This window comes from Xenopus tropicalis, chromosome 1, assembly GCF_000004195.4.
Source record: "Xenopus tropicalis strain Nigerian chromosome 1, UCB_Xtro_10.0, whole genome shotgun sequence".
Taxonomy (NCBI): domain Eukaryota; kingdom Metazoa; phylum Chordata; class Amphibia; order Anura; family Pipidae; genus Xenopus; species Xenopus tropicalis.
Window position 1 is genome coordinate 35,724,282 of NC_030677.2, and position 25,379 is coordinate 35,749,660.

The window sequence follows — 25,379 nt, forward strand, 5'->3', positions numbered from 1 at the left end:
CATCACTAACCCAGAAAGTCATCCTGACACCAGAAGAATTTGAATTATTTAGAAATGTTAAAGATACGGATATTGAAGAGATCTACCCATTGGGTTCAGTTATACTAATGGTATTTACCTTGGCAGTTGCCATTAACTGGACTGTTGGCCATTATTGGAGACATCCCTATAGAAGGGGGATGGGTTGGGCCCATCTAATATCAGTAATGATATTCACAGCGCTTCTTTATACACGTCACACATCACTGGAGTTCCACAAAAGAAACCCAGAATATGAAGAAATAGAGAATGACGAAGATGAGGAAAATGACGAGAACTTGCTAGTTTATCTCTTTGCTCTCCTGGTATTAATCTTCGCACTAGCCATTGACTGGTGTTTCAGTAACACCACTAAAAAGCGCATTAGCGTTTCTCACAGCCAGACCAGCCATAAGAGGCATCTAGAAAAGAGGCTCTTGGTTGGTCAAGGCTTACTTGGAGAAGATGAACTGGAACGACATCTTCCACAAAAAAATCTGAGGATCTTTATTGCCACCTGGAATATGAATGGAAAAAAGGATCTTCCAGAGAGACTGGATGATTTCCTGTTTCCATTGGGTGCCGAGTCTGCACAAGAATTGTATGTTATCGGAGTGCAAGAAGGCTGCCCCTACAGGCAAGAATGGGAATACCGTCTGAAGCTGACACTGGGGCATCGTTATGTCTTGCTCCACTCAGCAGCTCACGGTGTCCTGTACCTGTCTCTGTTTATCAGGCGAGACCTCCTGTGCTTCTGCTCTGAGGTTGAATGTTCAACTGTCACTACGAGATTCTTCCCAATGATTAAGACCAAAGGGGCTCTGGCTGCTTCTTTTACACTCTTTGGAACCTCATTCCTTTTTATCAATGCCCACTTTGCGGCAGGAGATTCCAAAGTTAAGCAAAGAATACAGAATTATGAGAAAATAATCAAAAACCTGAAGCTCCCAAAAAATGTTCCTGACACAAACCCCATTTACTCTGATCCCGATGATGCAACAAGCCGGTTTGACGACGTCTTCTGGTTTGGGGACTTCAATTTCCGCTTGAGCAAGAGTCGGAGTGAAGTTGATTCCATCCTAGAGAACCTTCCAGAAAATGACATGAGGTCCCTCCTGCAGTATGATCAGCTGTCAGAAGAGGTGACTAAAGGTTCTATATTCAAAAGATTTAAGGAAGGAGAAATACATTTCCGTCCCACATATAGATTTAATATTGGATCCGATGACTATGACACCAGTAAGAAACAGAGGACGCCTTCCTACACTGATCGAGTGATGTACAAGAGCCGGCATCAGGAAGATATCCATGTTCTCAAATATGGCTCTTGCTCACTTATGAGACAATCGGACCACAAGCCTGTTTTTGGACTATTCAAAGTATGGATAGAACCAGGGTCCAATAACATTCCTTTGACTGTTTGAAAGAGAACTTTATATAACGGGACTAAATAAAGAACTAACATTAAAGACAAGAAATGAGAAAACTAAAAACTAACAGTCTATTGGCATGGGGAGGGTGGGAGGGCCAATGACTTAGTTTTCTTTGTCTTTGAATAAACCACACAAATAAAGCACTTGCACGTGTATTCAAAAGATTTAAGGAAGGCGAAATACATATCCGCCCAACATATAGATTTAATATTGGATCCGATGACTATGACACCAGTAAGAAACAGAGGACGCCTTCCTACACTGATCGAGTGATGTACAAGAGCCGGCATCAGGAAGATATCCATGTTCTCAAATATGGCTCTTGCTCACTTATGAGACAATCGGACCACAAGCCTGTTTTTGGACTATTCAAAGTATGGATAAAACTAGGGTCCAATAACATTCCTTTGACTGTTTGAAAGAGAACTTTATATAACGGGACTAAATAAAGAACTAACATTAAAGACAAGAAATGAGAAAACTGAAAACTAACAGTCTATTGGCATGGGAGGGCGGGAGGGCCAATGACTCAGTTTTCTTTGTCTTTGAATAGAACACCCAAATAAAGCACTTGCACATTTAGTGAGGTACACACTATGATATAACACTGCGCTATATGAATAAAAGACCAAGAAAGTAAATTAAACTAAGTAGCACCACAAAACCATGGATCCAAAAGTCCACTTGAATAAAGTAAAAGTCCTCCAAAGGTGCCCTATGTACAGCAACTCACTCCACGTTTCAATGATACTCTGCAATTATGATAAAAAATGCACAATGGTGTAATACGATTAAACCAGCGTATAACCGCACGTAGAATTCTACTTACAGGATAGATTTCTCATATATGCGTCTCATTGCAATTACAGCGGCAGTGCTCCTCTTCCCTCTCTCCACTCCCATACCTAGGCAGATAGCCTTGGATCGTGAAGAATGTAACAGTGGTTGTGCACAATACCCCTGCTATTAGAGCTACTCACCGTGTGTCCAGATCTGCAGGGAAAACAAGCAGAAGCCTTAAAGATAGCAGGTCCCATCACTATGCGCTCCTTGTTGAAAAGGTTGATTGCAAAGGAAGCCAGAAAACCGTAAAGGCAGAGGATACTGAAGATCAGAAAACCCTGCACTACACTGAAGAGCCTCAAGAAAGGCGAAACCGGTCTGTAGTTGGGAATCTGATCAGCTATTATAATTATCATTATATAACAAATTATTAATGATTTGTTTGTGAAGCCACATGGTGACTCTACCTAAGCTGATAAGAAAACCCTGCACTGCACTGATGAGCCTCAAGAAAGGCGAAACCGGTCTGTAGAGCTTTGCGCAGTGGCAGTATCATAGCCAATGAGGTCCAACCGAGGCGTGATTGAGCTTTGCGTTGAAGCTTGATGAAAGCGGAGGAGCTGTGATCCCATTAGGGAAGAGCTGCTGGCTTATTTTTTAGTCAGGGGCTTTGCACACGACTCCTCCTGCCTAATCATGCTTCACTTCCTTTGCCCCAGTCATTAGGCGTGCGGGAGGTTTTTTTTTTCTTTCCAGCCACCAGCTGGAGCCTTACCAAGGTAATTAATGGCATTGCACCTGCACACTTCTGCACCCTTTTTGTGTTTGATTTGTGTACCCTGGATAGGTGCCATAGTCCTTTGGGCTTGACCCTAGGCCAAGACTTGGTGGTTCTCACCCTAGCTTTGGCAAAGGTGGATCTGCCCGCACATGCTGTTCATTGGCGAAAGCCTTGGACAAGTGAGCATCGGAGTCCATGCCTTCGCGTAGGACTCACAGGCGATGATTCAACATCGAAACCGGTTTGTAGTTGGGAATCTGATCAGCTATTATCCTGGCTTCTGCTTTAAACCCAGTGGGTGAGCTTTTAGCCTATAGGATAAACCTACTGTACGTAAATGGGATTTTTTAGAATTCATTCCCAGAATTCCTTTTGTTTGCTTTTATCTGTATGAGGCAGTCTCCTCAACCTTAATGATTAGTGTGCTATTAAAATATAATTTTCCGTTCCAACCTAAGCAATAAAGGATTAAAAGCTCCTCCTTTTTTCATGTCATTATTAGAAATTCCTTAATCACAGTAGTTTTTGTACCCTCAAATTTCCCCCATGTACCTCTGCATAATGTTTATATAAAACAGGAATTGGTTTATTGTTTTTAAGCATGATTTTCGATGTTTTTATGGCCCCTCTATGTTCCCCCACTTTTAGTTTTACCAATATAATAAAGAACACTGTACTTAACCTTTCTGAACAAATTTACATCTGACACATTTGTTGCACTTAAACATCCCTACTAAGGGAGACAATATACATATATTTCTTTCTCTGTTATCTTTAATTTGTTCTCTCTTAATCTTGATGGAGCTAACATCTCTTTAAAGTTACTAGCATGTCTAAATACTATTCTAGGTATATCTCCTATAAGGGGCTCTTATTTTGCTTTAATATCTCCCATTTTTTCTTAATCAGCTTCATAATTGTATATCTATCTGCATCTTTTTACTTTCTTGGTGATCCCCTTTTGCTATGAACAGTTTATCATTGCTTTATCTTTTGCTTTCTCTATATTTTGCTCTGGTCGATAATGGCAACTCCCATAATTTATATAGGAGCTGGCATCAACCTCCTTAAAATATGAAGAAGTTAGGAAGTTAGTGCATACAAATTGCCCTAGAGATAACTTTAGCTAGTAAAAATGCAACAAATTTACTGCATTTTTGTGGGGTAAAAACACAAAAAAAATACATTAAACCCCCCTAAACCATATACCTTTTTTGGTGAATTCAAAATGGGAACTCATGTCTTTTTACCCCAAACTACAGAGTTGCAATGCTTTTCCCCAATTGGCGGTTTTGATGAAATTCCTGAAAATCACATTAAATCTTCCACTTTCAAGCACCTTATTTCCCACATAGCATTAGGTATCAAAAGAAATATCCTAAATATGAAAGCCCAGGGTCCACTGAACAGTTTGATGCCCATTGTGTATAGGATCACCAAAGTATCTGGCATTTAGAGACCCCAAAAGAAAGTTAGTGCATTCAATTGCCCCAGAGATAACTTTAGCTAGTGAAAATTCAACACATTTACTGCATTTTTTGTTGGGTAAAAACACAAAAAAATATGTAGACCCCCTAAACAATATACAGAGTTGCAAAATTAGGGAAACAATAGCATAACAATTTTAAAAAAGCTTTTTGGAACATGGAAAACCATTTTACTAGGACATAATGCTCAGGGTAAGCAGAATGGCTGTGGTTGTTATCTTAAACAGAAGCAACCCCTGTAGAGAAATAGATACAGATACACACTGGCTAGGTAAATAAGTCCCATAGGTCTGGTAGAACAGACTATGACATTGAGTCAAATTACAGTGAGGGTGTTGGGAAGAACCTGTAATTTGCTGGTCTTTCTGTTCCACCATTCAATTGTAAATTTGCTTATCACTCCTCTTTCCCAAACTTACTACCCTGGCAAGCTGATTCAGCTGGAAGTAAAAGTCCCAGCATTCTCAGCAGCCAAAATGGTGAAAAATTAGGGAAACAATAGCATAAAAATAAAAAAAAAATTGTTTGGAACACGGAAAACCATTTTACTAGGGCATAATAATGCTCAGGGTAAGCAGAATGGCATTGTGGTTGTTGTCTTTAACAGCTGCAACCCCTGTAGCATCCCTGACAATATAGCATACTAAGTAGGGTTGCCACCTTTTCTGGAAAAAATACCAACCTTTGTATAGTTTCTTCCCTATTAATAACATGGGGAGCAAGCATCATTTTTACCAGCCACATAGTATGGTATGTATGTATAACTTTATTTATAAAGCGCCACAAGGGTACGCAGCGCTGTACAATCTTACAGAATACAAAATTACACACAGGGAGGACAAGTGTTATAATAAATACAATAAGTAAGTATAAATACACGGAATAAGTGCCATGTGGTATGAGACACAGTAGGAAGGAGGTCCCTGCCCCGTAGAGCTTACAATCTAAGTGGTAACCCTAATATCAAGATATAACTGCTTGGCCCCTTGAACAGGGTAATCTATCGAGCATATCGCGTCAAACGAACAGTTTGCTGTCTTCCTGGTGCCAGGGTTCGGCATGTGGTTGATCGGGTTGACAAATTATTAGGAGGGGCTGGGCATGACCCGGCTGTCTTGGTACATATCGGTACTAACAACAAAATGAACGGTAGCTGGAGGACCTTAAAGAGTGAGTTCAGGGATCTAGGATCTAAGATTAAACAAAGGTCCTCTAATGTCGTTTTTTTGGAATTTTTGCTGGTGCCACGTGCAAGTTTAGGGAGACAGCGGGAGCTTATTGCATGGCTAAAGTCTTGGTGTAGGAAGGAAGGGTTTGGGCTAACTTTTCTTTGGGGTACAATCCATACAGCCGTGACGGATTGCACCTCAATGGAAGGGGGTCTGCTGTGCTAGGGAAGAGAATAGTTAAGAGGCTGGAGAAGTGTTTAAACTAGACAAGGGGGGTGGGTGAGCTAGTTTTATGGGAAAGCTAGTGTAGACAGGGCTGTGGGACTAGCAAAGGGTTGTGGGGGAGGAGTGAGGGGGACATATAGTTTATCAGATAAGGAGATTCCATTGTTACAAGGGAAACAGACTCATTTTCACCTTAGCTCTAACTCTCCGTTAGCTAATGTAAACATCAGAGGAAGAAGTAATAATCTCTGCTGCATGCTGGCTAATGTGCGTAGCTTGTCGGGTAAATTAGGGGAGCTGCAGGCTATTGCATGTATTGAAAATTATGATTTAATTGGTATCACTGAGACCTGGTGGGATGAAAAATGCGACTGGGCCTTGAATTTAAATGGTTATACACTTTTCAGGAGGGACAGAGAGATTAAAAAGGGGGGAGGGGTTTGTCTTTATGTAAAGTCAGATTTAAAGCCATGTAATAAAGACATTACCAATGAAAACGTTGAATCTCTTTGGGTAGAAATTTCAGTAGGGCTGAAGGTCACAAAGAAAATGATCATTGGTGTATGCTATAAACCACCCCGTATAGATGAGGGGGATGAGGCCCAGCTACTGTTGCAAATGGAGGAGGCTTCACAACTGGGTCAAGTTGTTATTATGGGGGACTTTAATTATCCGGACATTGACTGGAGTAATGGGGTGGCTAAGTCAGAAAAAGCTAGTAGGTTTGTAAATATGCTAAATGACAACTTTTTATTTCAGGCGGTTCAAGAACCTACTAGGAATGACTCTATTTTGGACTTGGTAATATCTAATAACATTGAACTCATCTCTAACATTTGTGTGGGTGAGCATTTGGGGAACAGTGATCACAACATGGTCTCCTTTGAGATGTGGTGCCGTTATTTAAAAAGGGATCCCGTTCTCAGCCGGAAAACTATAGGCCTGTTAGTCTGACATCAGTAGTAGGAAAGATTTTAGAAGGGGTAATAAGGGATAGGGTACTTGAATACATTGCAGTTCACAATACTATTAGTTTGTGCCAGCATGGTTTTATTTGAACAGATCTTGCCAGAATAATTTAGTCGCCTTTTATGAGGAGGTGAGTAGGAACCTCGATGCTGGAATGGCAGTTGATGTCATCTACTTGGACTTTGCTAAAGCGTTTGATACCAGTGTGGTTAGTGGAGTACCGCAGGGGTCAGTCCTTGGTCCATTGCTTTTTAACTTGTTTATTAATGACCTGGAGGTGGGCATAGACAGTACTGTTTCTATTTTTGCTGATGATACTAAATTGTGCAAAACTATAAGTTCCATGCAGGATGCTGCCGCTTTGCAGAGCGATTTGACAAAATTGGAAAACTGGGCAGCAAACTGGAAAATGAGGTTCAATGTTGATAAGTGCAAAGTTATGCATTTTGGTAGGAATAATATAAATGCGAAAGAAAATAACCTTGAAATTTAAGTGTTACCTTATTTATTACAAAACAAACTTGAATATTTCCTTGGTTAATGGGTCCACAAGCTCGAAAAAAAATTGAAAAACTTGAATTGACTAAATAGTCATTTCCCATTGCCACATGAACTCAAATCGCAGAAAGAAAAAAAAAAAACAAATTTGCTAAACACTGAAGGGGCCATTTACTAACACTCAATTTTTTATTTTTTTTTATAATTCCTGTTTTTTTTCACCAAAATACAGTTTTGTCTTGCAATTTATTATGTGCCAAAACCACAACAAATCTCAAAGCAAAAAAAAAAAGTCAATGGCAGATGTCCATTTTACAACTGGAAGTTCTTACTTGCTTTGTGGTTTTAGAGGTTTTTTGACATTGGCACTTGTGTGACTATGCGAAAGTGTCGCAGTTTTCATTTTTTTTCTTTGGGCTTTTTCAATTCGAATATTTTGATAAATGACTCATACATATGAGCATAGTCGTGATTTCAAAAGAAACCATGAAAATCCAAATGTTGGTGAATGCCTCCCTGAGAGTCGGTTAGTTAAAATTCAGACGGTGCAAAAATGAGTAATAACCCTGGGGAATGTAGTAAGAGATCCACTCATCTATAACTACTAATAAAATCTTAGTTTTCATTTTTCTAACTGTACTAGACCAACACATGGTGATTAGCTGCCAGATGAAGCAGGGCAAATGTAATAAATGTATCAACATACCATTGCCTCTTTTGGGTTTGCTTTCATGCTTGCAGTAATTTTAAACTCATTATGCTTCTATTAGTTTTCTGTTCCAAACTGTCTGAAAACATATTAATTAAAAAATAGAATCACAATGAGCCCTACCTATGGTAAGCCTATTCTTTGCATGCAAGTTATCTAGTCTTAACACATAGGATAGGCATATTGTGGCGCAGTTAAAACACACTCATCTCTTTACTTATAGGTGTTCAGGGTGTGTTGAAGTGATTTAAAAGGTGCAACTAACTGCGAGAAAGACATTAATGGCTATAGTGGTTGCAGTTGTAAAATGTCACACTTATGATGAGTGCAGAACAACTCTATGGGGCAGATTTATCAATCTGCCCCTTAGAGTTTACCATCGGATAAATACACTTCTAAAAATCCCATAGGAATGAATAGATGGGGTGAGTTTTTGTGGTGAACTCAGATCTTATATTTTGATAAATCTTCCCCTAAAGCAGTGATCCCCAACCAGTGACTCGGGGGCAACATGTTGCTCACCAACCCCTCGGATGTTGCTCTCAGTGCCCCCAAACCAGGTAGTTATTTTTGAATTCCTGACTTGGGGGCAAGTTTTGGTTGGATAAAAACAAGATTTACTACCAAATAAAGCCTCCTGTAAGTTGATAGTGTGCGTAGAGGCTGCCTAATAGCCAATCTTAGCCCTCCATGAACTTTTATGATGCTTGTATTGCTCACCAAGTCTTTTTACATTTGACTGTGGCTCACAAGTAAGAAAGGTTGGGGATCCCTGCCCTAAAGGAAGCAAAGTGCAGGAGAACTGGTTGCCATACCAGTATAACCCTATGAACTATGTGTGAGCACTGAACATTGCAATAACAACGTATTAGTAAGAAAGAAACTGTATCTTAGAAAACATTTTTTAATCTCCATTACAATCTTAGTAATTATTGCTGAAGCATGTTATTATACTGTAAGTTATGCAACTGGATGTATACAATTGCCACTAAAGCTTGGTGTCTCCATCTCTTTGTAGAATATATTAATGGTTATTTCATTGTAAAAAAAATCTCAATATCTTCTTTTAAATTCTGTTAACTTTGTGCACAGGAGATGTTCCCAACAGGAGATTAAGTGAGGACAAGTTGGACAAGTGGGGCTGTTGGGGGACAAGTTGCATAATACCTTGCAGGTTCAGAAAGCTGCCATGTAGCGTGTTTGGGCATAAGCCCATTTAACATTAACCCGCTCCCTTGGACATTTTCATGTTTTATTATCACAGAACACAGTGGATTTTTTTCTTTTACACTGAACAGAAATAGACATTTGTTAAAGCGATAACAGATCTTTGCAAAAGTGATTTAATACGATTTCTATGTACTGTACATAACTTAAGCTATTACAGTGTATGTGCATAAAATATATATACAGCTGATCAGTAAATTTAAACTGCCTGTCCCTTAGGTTTAAGCCACAAGGGTATGATTCCCAGACTGCAGATAAACACAGCCCCTACACTCCAATCAATTTCGGATGTGCCTGCACATACAGCCAGTGTGTCTGCCACAGTGCAGGCATACGGTGCAGATTTCAGCACAAAATACCAGTATGCATTTTGGTGCCTAAATCTGCTTCTGGGCCAACGCAGCGGCTCTGGGTGCAGGCACATGGAAAGGCCATTTAGAGCGATGGGGCTGATTCGAGCCCTTTGTGGCCGTAGCCTAAAAAACACCAAATCATGTATGTAGCAGACAAGCCTATATTATATTTAAACACTGCAGTGGTTTTCCCAGTTCTGGTCAGGCTAAGCAGGTCATGGGCTTATATGATACATATACAATATATAATGAAGCAAGCTATATCTGCTGGCTTCCCACCACACCCTAATCCCTCACCACTCAAAAGAGCAATCCCTTTTGCAGAGTTAGAAACATGTATATGGATATTCTACAAAGATTGGGTGGTTAGGTGATAATGACACAATGTTAAGCATGTTTCAGAACCTCACTACTCCATATGCTTTATCTATATTTTATTACAATAACTTTTTTTTTTTTTAAAGAGACATTGTATTTATCATTTAAGAATTCTGTTAATATATTTGTTACAGTTCTTGTATTTACAAGTTAACACTTTAAACAAACATTGATTTAATAATTTCTATTTATATATATTTATATATCATTCCAAGGAAAGGCACAGTGAGGAAGAAACCAGCATCCCCTTTTTACCAGAAATGTTCTCTGGTACAGAAATATTCCTGAATGTATTAACCCACGAGGGGCCCATTCACTAATAAAGACCAGAATAATAATGTTACATTGTATTACATAATGAGGATATCAGTTTAGAGGATAACGTTCTGCCAATTATTATGGGCCTTTACTATTAGGCCACTAACAGAAGTCTATGGCTAGACAGGGCGGATTATCGACCTGCATTTATCCACAGGTTGAGAATTCAAGGCAAAATACCTGCACTCAGTTGAAAACAGGACACATTTGGTCACAGTGTTTGTACAAAGATGCATAAATACATATATATGATAAATAGTCAGATAAAGAAAAACAGCTGTAAATGTGTATTATGAATAGTTGTTATATTAGCCGTGAACACCAATTCCACTTAGTCAATACATGTTATCAGCATAACAATATAAATAATCACTGCTGGTTTTAAGTATGATTTAACACATGATACACAGTTAAAAATGAAACTATTCTTTACAAAACAAATAGCAAGAAAGTGTGAACACTCTTGCACATTCATACAGTGGAAATAAATTTAGAGTTAACTTATTTAAAATAAAAATTGCTTTAGAATTCCATTACACGTTAAGACTTTATTCCATGTCCATTCCTTTACACCATCTGAAATGAAAACAAAGAAACCTGTTACTGTGATAACATGCATTGCACTACAAAACTGTGCATTTATATCTCTAGAATAAGAAGACTTGTGAAACAGAGGAAGTGTGGCTCCTACCTTCATGCAGTCATCCAAACAGGGACACCAGCATCACCACACCCATGAACTGGGTAAAGAGTATAAATGGAGTGAAAAATGACCAGATTGGCCACAAGGCAACATTGTAACTAGAGATTAAAAAAAAAAAAAAAAGTTAAATGTACCATACTCAATCCATTCTCTTTAATATTATATCATCATGGCTTTCATTATAGGTACAGTATGAAAGGAGCTGAATAAGATAAATATCCACCTTCTGGGAACTGCAATCCACAACACACCTTAGGGCGCATTCATTAAAGTACGAATCCAAATCATGAAATCCAATCATTTCTGATGATTGCAAAAGTCACGAAAATTCCATTCGTTTGAATGTGAAGATTTCATACTTACGATCCGAAAGTTCCAAAATTTTCGTATTGAAACTGTCATTTACGATTGGCGATCCGAAAGTCAAAATTATCAGACAAAAATATCTCAACGATCGTAAACGGCGGGAAAACCTTTCTGACTTTGAACCTTCAGTGCATGTTTTTGGAAGCCTCCTATAGGACTCAATGGCACCCTGCAGCTCCAACCAGGCCCAAGGAAAGTCACGATACCGAAGCTTGAATGAATCCAAAACTTTCATACTCGTTGCGACACATATGTTTTGTTGCGCAAATTATGAAAAAGTTGCACAAATTAACAAAAATATCGTAAAAAATACGCAAAAGTTGTAGACTTTAGAAAAGAGTACGATTTTTTGTAATCGGACCTGTCGTACTTTAATGAATGACCCCTTAGTCTATCAGTTGGGCCAACGTGGACTATTTTAGGTCTTTGGTAGTAAATCCCCCAGTGGATGCTTGAATATATAATAACAAGCATTAAATGTAAAACTTAATCAAATGCAACTCTTTTGTACACAATATACGATATAAAAGACAAATGGCCCACTGAATGGGAAACCCTGTACAGCACTGGAATACACAATTTTAAATCTAGACTTACCATATGGCAGCAGTTACGAAGACAGCAACTGTTACAGGCACTAATGCTGGATACTGGTTATCATAATCGCTGATCCTGCGGTACCACTCCAGATAAACGATACAATACAGTGCAATGGATAAACTGATAGCTAACAATACGGTTCCAGTGAACAACCACATGCTGCAAAAAGTAACAAGAAATTTGATGTAGTGGATATCATATAGGGAACTATGGAAGAACTGGTTAAAACATGGAGTATATGTGTATACCATCCATATACTGCAGGACTGGCTAGTAACTGAAATATCAAATATATGGCTGTACAACATGTTAAGGTCCCCGTACACGGGCCGATTCTAGCTGCCGATATCAGTCCCTTAGACTGTCCCTTAAACTGACAAAATATTAACAGAAAACTAACTCAGAGTTGGAAATTTGATGTAAGCTTTTTCTCATGGAAATAAGAATAAGAGAACACACACACCAGGGGCCAAAATATTATGCTGTGTGAAACAAAAAGGGGCACCTTTTTTAATTTTTCCCCTGATGAAGACCCTTTATGGGTTGAAACGCGTTGGGCTGATGAAGAGATGAAGCTCATTAAATTTTGTAGGCAATTATGAATAATATACGGTGCTGGTTTTACTTTGGGCTAAAAATTTATCCTATTTGTAAAAATGGCCCCTTTATTGGAGCTCACTATAGATCCTATCAGTTCTCTGTCCATGTTTCAAATGGAGGGTGGGTGTGCCCTAACAGTCCCTGCCAGAAGCACAGCAGGAGGGGGAGAGACAATCACAGCCTTGCACTCACACATCAAAGACAGGCTTCAGTTCTCTATCAAGTCAGCCTAGAGTTGCCAGGTCCCCTGCACATCTAAAGAATAAAGCCAGCAGGAACAGATGGGCGGGACCAGTGGGGTTTTGGCAGAATTTCTCAATAATTCAGTCTGAAACACAATCTTTTAAAGCACAATCCTTCTATATTTAGTAGTATTATTCACTGGTACATTCCTAATTTTTATATGATATGTCTCCTTTAACTTTCCACCCACTCTCCACTGAGCACCACACAGAAGTGATATCACAAGTGGGTCACATCTGGGAGGATCGAGGGAAATAAATGAAAATTTGACATTGTATTTTTTTTTGTCCCACAACTACACAACCTCATACCCTACGTAACAACATAAGAGATTGACGTTTGTAACATACCAGCCTCCCTTAAGAATTTCTTTAACAACTTCAAAGAAGTCAATGAAATAGGTCAGAGCCACGGCTGCCAATACCCAGAAGACAGAATGGAGGTTAAATCTAGGAAGGGGTTTTTCTTTCTTCTTTTTTTCTTCATCTATGAATAAAAAAAAAAACACCTTGTAGATCCCCAAACAAATACATTGATCACCCAGTTGGATTCCACATTTTATGCTTTCATTTTAACAAATTAGTTCCGTTGTACACACCGCTGTCCTCATTCTCTGTTCCCTGCAGCAGGGACTCGGCTTGTCGCTGAAAGCGCTGCCTTAGCACCCGCAGATCCTTTTCTTCAAGCAGCGACGCCATCTTGGCACACCAGAAGTGATGAACTGAAGGAGGAGTAGGAGGGGCCTGAATGCGTCGCTATGGAGAAGCTTTGTGCCTGCTGTGCTTCCTTTAAGATTTATTGCCTGTAGTTTAAGGAAGACAGAATGAAGGTTAAATCTAGGAAGGCAGTTTTCTTTCTACTTTTTTCTTCATCTATGAATAAAAAAAACAACTTGTAGATCCACACACAAATACATCGATTGTCCAGTTGGATTCCACATTTTATGCTTTCATTTTAAAGGAGACATTTTATATAAAGTTCATATTCAGTTATAATATTCATCCTCCCTCAAAATGTGAAAGATGTTTTGAAAGCATTTTATCTCCTAAAACTGTCATTATATGAGAGCTGCAGAGACAACCTCTCAAGTCAGAAGCCAGAGTGAAATGAAAGATGGGAGTGTCACTTCAGTCTCCCACAGGAAGTAGTCACAGCACTTACTGACAGGCTTTACTCAACAGTAGTAGGGAAAACCCCTCAAGTTTCCTCCTTCTGTGTCTCTCTGCTTGTGCTGCTGCCAGGGGGGTGCGGGAGAGAGGAGCGATCATGGGCATAGGGGAAGGAAGGGAGGGGTCTGAGCAGAGCAGGAAGGACTGCCTGTGAAATTGCAAAGACCCGCCCACCCTATGCATATTCACTGCACTTTAAGTAGATGCTGCTGTTACTGAAGCAGATCAGGGCCAGGGCCCCAGCCACATACTGAAGGGTCTAAACCGGAAGCTGGCATAAGGTCTCAGTAGAGGACAGCTTTCAAGCAGTTATGGACATATATGAACCCAAAGGTATTAAAATAAAAGCACTTCTATTTTATATTATTTTACATGGTTTAGTGCATTGTAAAAAATTTATGGCATATGTCCCCTTTAACAAATTAGTGCCGGTGTACACACCGCTGTCCTCATTCTCCGTTCCCTGCAGCAGGTACTCGGCTTTTCGCTGAAAGCGCTGCCTTAGCACCCGCAGATCCTTTTCTTCAAGCAGCGATGCCATTTTGGCGCACCAGAAGTGGCGAACTGGAGAGGGAGCAGGAGGCGTCTGAACGTGTCGCTATGGAGACGGAAACTTTGCCCCTGCTGTGCTTGTTGTTCTGACTAGAGGGCAGTTTATTAAGGAAGTGCAAAAAAAAATTCCTGCACGAATTCCTTTAAGACTTACTGCCTGTAGTTTAAGGTTTAATTTGTGTACTTTGTTCCTCCTTACACAGCCCGATTTCTTTTACAGTGCTAAATGTTATTTAGCCCTATAGTGGAAAAGGCTGATGGGAATTACCCTAAGCTGGAGCTAACTACGCCCTTTACCCACTTGGAGATGTAGAACAGAATTAATACTTACAAGAGTTTGTGTACAAAAACCCCTTGGGTTTCAACAATTTGTTTGGCACTAGTTTATAAGAAATTATATATAAATATATGGGGGGGGAGGGTACACAGGAAAACTTTGCTTGTGTATTTATTTCACACACAAATTTAGAAAAGAATCAAAGTTCATACATCTGATTCCTCAGTAAAGCAAACAATTAACAGCCTTGCTGTCTTAAAGGAACAGTAACACAAACATTTCACTTTAAAGATATCACTTCTAAATACTTTTATTAAAGTGAGAGGGAGAGGGGTAAGGGATCTAAACTGAAGTGGGCTGCGAGATTTCTGCCTGTTCATACTTTATGCATTTATCTGCATTTCATTTGTCTAACTCATTTGCAGCCCAGTTACTGTGTATTACCAAATAGGAAGTAAACCCAGATTTAATACACAGTAACTGGGCTGCAAATGAGTTAGACAAATGAAATGCAGATAAATGCAGAAAGTATGAACAGGCAGAAATGGCAATTACAGTGCAATGCAATGTAAACCGCATTAGCAGTTAAGTTCTAACAACAAAATAAATAAACACCTAAAATTCAAAATGTGGGTGTTTGGGAGCTACCCTCCTGTCCTAAAAGCCAGCAGCATTGAGGCCCTTAAACAACAGTTTACATCCAGGATGCTTGAACTTTTTTATTATAGCTTCAAATGTATATTGCCACAATTATCTGTGATTCTCTGTAGTGTTTTCACTGTAATCCACTTGTGTGGGTCAGTAATAATAATCCCACAGGGGCTTGTGCAGTCTGTATCTCCTGTGACAACTGGCACAGATTGTTCCTCCTGTAGAGTCTGTGTGAGGGAACTATAAGGGCTCTGGCACACGGGGAGATTAGTCGCCCGCAACAAAACTCCCTGTTCGCGGGCGACTAATCTCCCCGAGTTGCCTTCCCCTGCCATCCCACCGGCGACAATGTAAGTCGCCGGTGGGATGGCACATGCGGCGGCGTGATTTAGCGCAAATCGCCGGAAAAGCCTTGCGAGTCTTTTTCGCCGATTTCCCGAAATCGCGCCGCCGCATGTGCCAATGTAAGTCGCCGGTGGGATGGCAGGGGTAGGCAACTCGGGGAGATTAGTCGCCCGCGAACAGGGAGTTTTGTCGCGGGCGACTAATCTCCCCGTGTGCCAGAGCCCTAAGGGAAATATGTGTGAGGGAACAATAAGTACAGGCTGTCCCAGTGTTACTGCTGCTGCACCAGTTACATATATATATGTAAGTTACCTGTATCTGAGTACTGTGGCACACTTACTACTGAGATGTGAGACAGGAAACTTGTTTGTGAGCGCAGGTCTCCCCTCCATGTTCTCAGTACTGTGCTGGTGAGTAGGAATGGCGCTGGCAGGATTTCAGTCAGCTTCCCACACTGCGCAGGGGGGATCTCTGTCACTGTCTCCCATGCAGCATCCACACATACTCTGGCCTTTAGCAGAGATCTCTAGCAGCTCTCCACCCCTCAGATCCACTTTCTCTCTTCTTCCTCTTCCTTTTTGAGCACATCCTCTCCAGAGCATGGCCTTCTGGGATCTGTAGTCCCTTCATTCATATTACTATAAATACTGCTGCAGTCCTCATAACAACAGTGAAAATGCACATAAAGCAGGGAAATACGCTTATTTTCAAGGAAACCAGCTGGGCTACACACTAATACTGTTGAAATTTTACTATGCTATATTTGCTGATTAAAGTATTTAGAATGGATATCTTGAAAGTAAAACGTTTTTGTTATGTTTCATTTAACAGTATTCTAAAACAAAGCAAATGACACTCACAATCCTCTGTAGATTTCCTGTGCGCTCTCAGAGGCAGCTTGCACCTTACTGCCAAGTCTTTAGGGAAGCAGAGAGTGGCCAGCCTTGCTACTAGGGAATCCTGGTGCTTTATCAACAAATTGCCTCAATCACTAACAGGCAACTGTTTGTCCAGCAAAACAATCCATATTCTAAACAAGTCACTGTTACACATAGTCAGTGTTAATACCTGGCCATAGGCGGATTTTCAATAAGGCTAGGGGAGGCACCTTAAAAAAACAAACAAAAAAAAAACCTCACTCTGTTTCTGCACTGTTCCTGCAAGCGCCGTTCTGCTGTAATCAGCTGTGCTCTGATTGGATCTTTCTTCTTGTGGATTCACCAATCAGAGCACAGCTTTCTTGACAGACAGTAAAATTGACCAATCAAGGCACAGATGCAGGCAGGGCTCGGGAGATATTGCAAACTCAAGACAGAAATGAAGACTGAAAAGAAGAATCTGCAGGCTGTAACTTTACCTGAGAATCAACTCTGAACTTTGGTAATGGTAAGTTAACTCTTTCCCCCTGAAAAAGCTGCACATTACATGCAGCGAGATTCAGTGGGTACTAGCACCCCAGGCACATTATATACAGTGAGATGCAGTGGGTAACAGCACCCCAGGCACATTATATACAGTGAGATGCAGCGGGTACCAGCACCCCAGGCACATTATATGCAGTGAGATGCAGCGGGTACCAGCACCCCAGGTACATTATATGCAGTGAGATGCAGCGGGTACCAGCACCCCAGGCACATTATATGCAGTGAGATGCAGTGGGTACTAGCAACCCAGGCACATTATATGCAGTGAGAAGCAGTGGGTACCAGCACCCCAGGCACATTATATACAGTGAGATGCAGTGGGTAACAGCACCCCAGGCCCATTATATACAGTGAGATGCAGCGGGTACCAGCACCCCAGGCACATTATATGCAGTGAGATGCAGCGGGTACCAGCACCCCAGGCACATTATATGCAGTGAGATGCAGTGGGTACTAGCAACCCAGGCACATTATATACAGTGAGATGCAGTGGGTACTAGCAACCCAGGCACATTATATGCAGTGAGATGCAGTGGGTACCAGCACCCCAGGCACATTAAATGCAGTGAGATGCAGTGGGTACTAGCACCCCAGGCACATTATATGCAGTGAGAAGCAGTAGGTGCAGATATTCAGGCCCTGGCACTATAACACTGGCACTGATACACATCGTTGGCCCCACTGTAACTAAGTAGAAATTAAGAAAACAATGACAGAAGTATAGATGTCAGGTGACAAAAAACAATTAAATTTCAACTAGTGATTCAGCCTTTATAACTGTATAGTACCTGTGTATAGTGACTGCATATAGTACCTGTGTGTATAGTGACTGCGTATAGTGCCTGTGTATAGTGCCTGTGTATAGTACCTGTGTATAGTGCCTGTGTATAGTACCTGTGTATAGCGCCTGTGTATAGCGCCTGTGTATAGCACCTGTGTATAGCGCCTGCGTATAGTACCTGCTTATAGCGCCTGTGTATAGTACCTGTGTATAGTGCCTGTGTATAGTACCTCTGTATAGTGCCTGTGTATAGTACCTGTGTATAGCGCCTGTGTATAGTACCTGTGTATAGTACCTGTGTATAGCGCCTGTGTATAGCGCCTGTGTATAGTACCTGCGTATAGTACCTGCTTATAGCGCCCGTGTATAGTACCTGTGTATAGTGCCTGTGTATAGTACCTGTGTATAGTACCTGTGTATAGCGCCTGTGTATAGCGCCTGTGTATAGCGCCTGTGTATAGTACCTGTGTATAGTGCCTGTGTATAGCACCTGTGTATAGTACCTGTGTATAGCGCCTGTGTATAGTGCCTGTGTATAGTGCCTGTATATAGTACCTGTGTATAGTACCTGTGTATAGTGCCTGTGTATAGTGCCTGTGTATAGCACCTGTGTATAGTGCCTGTGTATAGCGCCTGTGTATAGCACCTGTGTATAGTGCCTGTGTATAGCGCCTGTGTATAGCGCCTGTATATAGTACCTGTGTATAGTACCTGTGGTGTAGGATGAAATCTGCAGCAAAAGTTGAGAGTTGGTTCACAAGTAAAGTTTACAGTCTGCAGATTCTTCTTTTCCACGATGAGGGAAGCAATGCGCCAGAAAATGTATGAGGTACGTCGCTGACGCTTAGAGACTTTGCATGCAAGTACGTATGCCGTATGTGCTTGGTATGCAAAGGGTTGAAAAGGCCAGTGGAAAAAAAATGCCTTATAACTACCCCCCTCCAAAAAAAAAAACAAAAAAAAAGCACCATACCGAATCTTTGGTTTGGTTTCTTCTTAACTTCTTGTATTCTCTTTTTTACCCTGGGAATGTAAGCTAGACATTTCAGAAAGTTAGCACTCTCATTTTGCAGGCTATTTACATTAACTCTTTTACTGCCAAGCACGTATGGCATACGTGCTGGCAGTAAAAGGGCTTAAACGCCAACGACGTGTCTCATACGTCGTTGGCGTTTAAGCGCTGCCCTCTGCAGCGGCGGCATGTGCCGCCGCTGCAGAGGGCTTCTAACAATGACAACCCCCCTGGGCAATGTGCCAGGGGGGCTGTCATCAGGGTCCTGCGAGCCGATCGCTCGCAGGACCCTCCAGGAAGCAGCAGACGCGATCGCATCGCATCTGCTGCTTCCTGCTTCCTCCCTCTCCCCCAGCGCCGGCCCAACTGAGCCAGGAGTGATCGGGTCTTCAGGAACAGGTAAGGAGTTTTTTTTTTATTGCTTTTACACACTTTTACACACTTATACACACATTTACATACATTTATACACACTTACATACATTTACACACAGTTACAGCACACATTTTAGCATTTCTTTTTTTTTTTTTTTTTTCATTTTTCACACTTTTATACACTTATTTACACTCATATACACACTTACACACTATCACACAACTTTTACACATGTACACACATGTATACACAAACACTTTGTTTTTTTTTTGTTTTGCTTTTTTTTTTTTTTTTTTTTTCATTTTACCACTTTGTTTTTATTTTCTTTTACCTAAAAACTGTTTATTTTGACAGCGTAACTATTGGATCAGATATTCTGGCCACTAATTACACTGTCATGTGACTTATTTTGTTGTTTCACTGATTTGCACAATTTTTGTGGTTTTATCACATTTTATCCCTATATAAGTATTCCTGATCTGTTTTTAGCGTAGCTTTGCCAGGTGTAACTTTGGTGTACAAAAATAACTTTACCTATTTTGAATTCATCAGAATGTGTACTTTCCAAAAATATATGGTTTTCTGGGGGTCACTGTATAGTTAGGGGAAGTTTTGGCACATAATACACTGACAGGGGGCTCTGTGTGCAAAAGCTGAGCTGGCAGGCGAGAAATCCTTATGCGCTATTTTCATTTAGGGTTCAGTACATACCGCAGACTTTGGTATATCTATGCATATTGGGCATCAAACTGTTCAGTAGGCCTCTGGTGTTCCTATTTGGGGTGACTTGCCTTTGTACGCAAGAAATTGTGTGAGATAAATGCGGCAAATTGCAACATTTTTAGGCGATTTTCTGAAATGTCATAAAAACCGATAACTTTAGGAAAGCTTTGCGGCTTGGTACTTTGGTGTAGAAAGGACTCTTTACCCTTGTTGGATTTGTCAGAATGTGTACTTTCCAAAAATATATGGTTTTGTGGTGGTCTCTGTATAGTTAGGGGAAGTTTTGGCACATAATACACTGACAGGGGGCTCTGTGTGCAAAAGCTGAGCTGGCAGGCGAGAAATCCTTATGCGCTATTTTCATTTAGAGTTCAGTACATACTGCAGACTTTGGTATATCTATGCATATTGGGCATCAGACTGTTCAGTAGGCCTCTGGTGTTCCTATTTGGGGTGACTTGCCTTTGTACGCAAGAAATTGTGTGAGATAAATGCGACAAATTGCAACATTTTTAGGCGATTTTCTGAAATGTCATAAAAACCAATAACTTTAGGAAAGCTCTGCAGATTGGTACTTTGGTGTAGAAAGGACTCTTTACCCTTGTTGGATTTGTCAGAATGTGTACTTTCCAAAAATATATGGTTTTGTGGGGGATCTGTATAGTTAGGGGAAGTTTTGGCACATAATACACTGACAGGGGGCTCTGTGTGCAAAAGCTGAGCTGGCAGGCGAGAAATCCTTATGCGCTATTTTCATTTAGGGTTCAGTACATACCGCAGACTTTGGTATATCTATGCATATTGGGCATCAAACTGTTCAGTAGGCCTCTGGTGTTCCTATTTGGGGTGACTTGCCTTTGTACGCAAGAAATTGTGTGAGATAAATGCGGCAAATTGCAACATTTTTAGGCGATTTTCTGAAATGTCATAAAAACCGATAACTTTAGGAAAGCTTTGCGGCTTGGTACTTTGGTGTAGAAAGGACTCTTTACCCTTGTTGGATTTGTCAGAATGTGTACTTTCCAAAAATATATGGTTTTGTGGGGGTCTCTGTATAGTTAGGGGAAGTTTTGGCACATAATACACTGACAGGGGGCTCTGTGTGCAAAAGCTGAGCTGGCAGGCGAGAAATCCTTATGCGCTATTTTCATTTAGGGTTCAGTACATACTGCAGACTTTGGTATATCTATGCATATTGGGCATCAAACTGTTCAGTAGGCCTCTGGTGTTCCTATTTAGGGTGACTTGCCTTTGTACGCAAGAAATTGTGTGAGATAAATGCGACAAATTGCAACATTTTTAGGCGATTTTCTGAAATGTCATAAAAACCAATAACTTTAGGAAAGCTCTGCAGATTGGTACTTTGGTGTAGAAAGGACTCTTTACCCTTGTTGGATTTGTCAGAATGTGTACTTTCCAAAAATATATGGTTTTGTGGGGGATCTGTATAGTTAGGGGAAGTTTTGGCACATAATACACTGACAGGGGGCTCTGTGTGCAAAAGCTGAGCTGGCAGGCGAGAAATCCTTATGCGCTATTTTCATTTAGGGTTCAGTACATACCGCAGACTTTGGTATATCTATGCATATTGGGCATCAAACTGTTCAGTAGGCCTCTGGTGTTCCTATTTGGGGTGACTTGCCTTTGTACGCAAGAAATTGTGTGAGATAAATGCGACAAATTGCAACATTTTTAGGCGATTTTCTGAAATGTCATAAAAACCAATAACTTTAGGAAAGCTCTGCAGATTGGTACTTTGGTGTAGAAAGGACTCTTTACCCTTGTTGGATTTGTCAGAATGTGTACTTTCCAAAAATATATGGTTTTGTGGGGGTCACTGTATGGTTAGGGGAAGTTTTGGCATATAATACACTGTGTGCAAAAGCTGAGCTGGCAGGCGAGAAATCCTTATGCGCTATTTTCATTTTGGGTTCAGTACATACCGCAGACTTTGGTATATCTATGCATATTGGGCATCAAACTGTTCAGTAGACCTCTGGTGTTCCTTTTTGGGGTGATTTGTCTTTATCTGATCTTTATCAAGAAATTGTGAGAGATAAATGCGGCAAATTGCAACATTTTTATGCGATTTTCGAAATGTCATATAAATCTGCAAACTTAGGAAAGCTTTACAGCTTGGTACTTTGTAGCAATAAGAAATATTTACCCATTATAGATTCGGGGGGATGTGTATTTTCCAAAAATATATGGCTTTCTGGGGTGAATGTACTTTTTTTGTAGCATTATCCCACATAAAGGATGTAAATGTGTTGATTTTGCAGGAGCTGAAATGATAGATCATATGGGGGTATGTTCCCATTGGGGCCCCTACATGCCACATACTTAGGTAAACCTATACATATTGGGCATCAAACTGTTCAGTGGACCCCTGGCGTTCAAATTTAGGGTGTTTTATCTTGGTACCTAACACTATGTGGGAGATAAGATGCTGCAAAGTGGAAGCTTTGAGGGGATTTTTGGAAATGTCATCAAAATTGCTAACTTTAGAAAAGCTGTGCGGCTTGGTACTTTGGAGTAGAAAGACATGGGTACCCATTTTAGATTCGGGGGAATGTGTACTTTCCAAAAATATATGACTTTCTGGGGTGAGCGTACTTTTTTGTAGCTTTATCCCACATATAATGATGTAAATGTGTTGATTTTGCAGGAGCTGAAATGACAGAAATGACAGTATATATGGGGGTATGTTCACATTCGGGCCCCTACATGCCACATACTTGGGTAAACCTATACATATTGGGCATCAAACTGTTCAGTGGACCCCTGGTGTTCAAATTCAGGGTGTTTTATCTTGGTACCTAATGCTATGTGGGAGATAAGATGCTGCAAAGTGGAAGCTTTGAGGGGATTTTTGGAAATGTCATCAAAATTGCTAACTTTAGAAAAGCTGTGCGGCTTGGTACTTTGGAGTAGAAAGACATGGGTACCCATTTTAGATTCGGGGGAATGTGTACTTTCCAAAAATATATGACTTTCTGGGGTGAGCGTACTTTTTTGTAGCTTTATCCCACATATAATGATGTAAATGTGTTGATTTTGCAGGAGCTGAAATGACAGAAATGACAGTATATATGGGGGTATGTTCACATTCGGGCCCCTACATGCCACATACTTGGGTAAACCTATACATATTGGGCATCAAACTGTTCAGTGGACCCCTGGTGTTCAAATTCAGGGTGTTTTATCTTGGTACCTAATGCTATGTGGGAGATAAGATGCTGCAAAGTGGAAGCTTTGAGGGGATTTTTGGAAATGTCATCAAAATTGCTAACTTTAGAAAAGCTGTGCGGCTTGGTACTTTGGAGTAGAAAGACATGGGTACCCATTTTAGATTCGGGGGAATGTGTACTTTCCAAAAATATATGACTTTCTGGGGTGAGCGTACTTTTTTGTAGCTTTATCCCACATATAATAATGTAAATGTGTTGATTTTGCAGGAGCTGAAATGACAGAAATGACAGTATATATGGGGGTATGTTCACATTGGGGCCCCTACATGCCACATACTTAGGTAAACCTATACATATTGGGCATCAAACTGTTCAGTGGACCCCTGGCGTTCAAATTCAGGGTGTTTTATCTTGGTACCTAATGCTATGTGGGAGATAAGATGCTTCAAAATGGAAGCTTTGAGGGGATTTTTGGAAATGTCATCAAAATTGCTAACTTTAGAAAAGCTGTGCGGCTTGGTACTTTGGAGTAGAAAGACATGGGTACCCATTTTAGATTCGGGGGAATGTGTACTTTCCAAAAATATATGGCTTTCTGTGGTGAGCGTACTTTTTTGTAGCTTTATCTCACATATAATGATGTAAATGTGTTGATTTTGCAGGAGCTGAAATGACAGAAATGACAGTATATATGGGGGTATGTTCACATTCGGGCCCCTACATGCCACATACTTGGGTAAACCTATACATATTGGGCATCAAACTGTTCAGTGGACCCCTGGTGTTCAAATTCAGGGTGTTTTATCTTGGTACCTAATGCTATGTGGGAGATAAGATGCTTCAAAGTGGAAGCTTTGAGGGGATTTTTGGAAATGTCATCAAAATTGCTAACTTTAGAAAAGCTGTGCGGCTTGGTACTTTGGAGTAGAAAGACATAGGTACCCATTTTAGATTCGGGGGAATGTGTACTTTCCAAAAATATATGACTTTCTGGGGTGAGCATACTTTTTACTAGCTTTATCCCACATATAATGATGTAAATGTGTTGATTTTGCAGAAGCTGAAATGACAGAAATGACAGTATATATGGGGGTATGTTCACATTCGGGCCCCTACATGCCACATACTTGGGTAAACCTATACATATTGGGCATCAAACTGTTCAGTGGACCCCTGGTGTTCAAATTCAGGGTGTTTTATCTTGGTACCTAATGCTATGTGGGAGATAAGATGCTTCAAAATGGAAGCTTTGAGGGGATTTTTGGAAATGTCATCAAAATTGCTAACTTTAGAAAAGCTGTGCGGCTTGGTACTTTGGAGTAGAAAGACATGGGTACCCATTTTAGATTCGGGGGAATGTGTACTTTCCAAAAATATATGACTTTCTGGGGTGAGCGTACTTTTTTGTAGCTTTATCCCACATATAATAATGTAAATGTGTTGATTTTGCAGGAGCTGAAATGACAGAAATGACAGTTCATATGGGGGTATGTTCACATTGGGGCCCCTACATGCCACATACTTAGGTAAACCTATACATATTGGGCATCAAACTGTTCAGTGGACCCGTGGCGTTCAAATTCAGGGTGTTTTATCTTGGTACCTAATGCTATGTGGGAGATAAGATGCTTCAAAATGGAAGCTTTGAGGGGATTTTTGGAAATGTCATCAAAATTGCTAACTTTAGAAAAGCTGTGCGGCTTGGTACTTTGGAGTAGAAAGACATGGGTACCCATTTTAGATTTGGGGGAATGTGTACTTTCCAAAAATATATGACTTTCTGGGGTGAGCGTACTTTTTACTAGCTTCATCCCACATATAATGATGTAAATGTGTTGATTTTGCAGAAGCTGAAATGACAGAAATGACAGTTCATATGGGGTATGTTCACATTGGGGCCCCTACATGCCACATACTTAGGTAAACCTATACATATTGGGCATCAAACTGTTCAGTGGACCCCTGGCGTTCAAATTCAGGGTGTTTTATCTTGGTACCTAATGCTATGTGGGAGATAA

At 40.5% G+C, this 25,379-nt stretch overlaps 1 protein-coding gene and 1 pseudogene across 5 annotated transcripts; one reads left to right on the forward strand and one right to left on the reverse strand.

The window, feature by feature from the left end:
• Positions 1 to 206: 206 nt before the first annotated feature.
• On the forward strand, positions 207 to 1,515 carry LOC101733197 (annotated as a pseudogene).
• Positions 1,516 to 8,960: 7,445 nt separating this feature from the next.
• Positions 8,961 to 16,972, reverse strand: tmem128l (transmembrane protein 128 like). 5 transcript variants are annotated; one of them, NM_001004926.1, is made up of 6 exons: positions 16,167 to 16,420; positions 13,459 to 13,662; positions 13,211 to 13,346; positions 12,015 to 12,176; positions 11,040 to 11,149; positions 8,961 to 10,924 (listed from the first exon to the last, which is right to left on the reverse strand). In NM_001004926.1, exons 2-5 carry the CDS (start codon positions 13,556 to 13,558, stop codon positions 11,050 to 11,052), a joined length of 498 nt encoding a protein of 165 aa, NP_001004926.1. In that variant the 5' UTR covers positions 13,559 to 13,662; positions 16,167 to 16,420; the 3' UTR covers positions 8,961 to 10,924; positions 11,040 to 11,049. The 5 variants fall into 5 exon arrangements, with proteins under 5 accessions (NP_001004926.1, XP_012814927.1, XP_017947561.1 ...); XM_012959473.3 differs by lacking the exon at positions 16,167 to 16,420 and adding an exon at positions 16,715 to 16,972 and having other exon boundaries at positions 8,963 to 10,924; XM_018092072.2 differs by lacking the exon at positions 16,167 to 16,420 and adding an exon at positions 16,923 to 16,957 and having other exon boundaries at positions 8,963 to 10,924.
• Between the last annotated feature and the right edge of the window lie 8,407 nt (positions 16,973 to 25,379).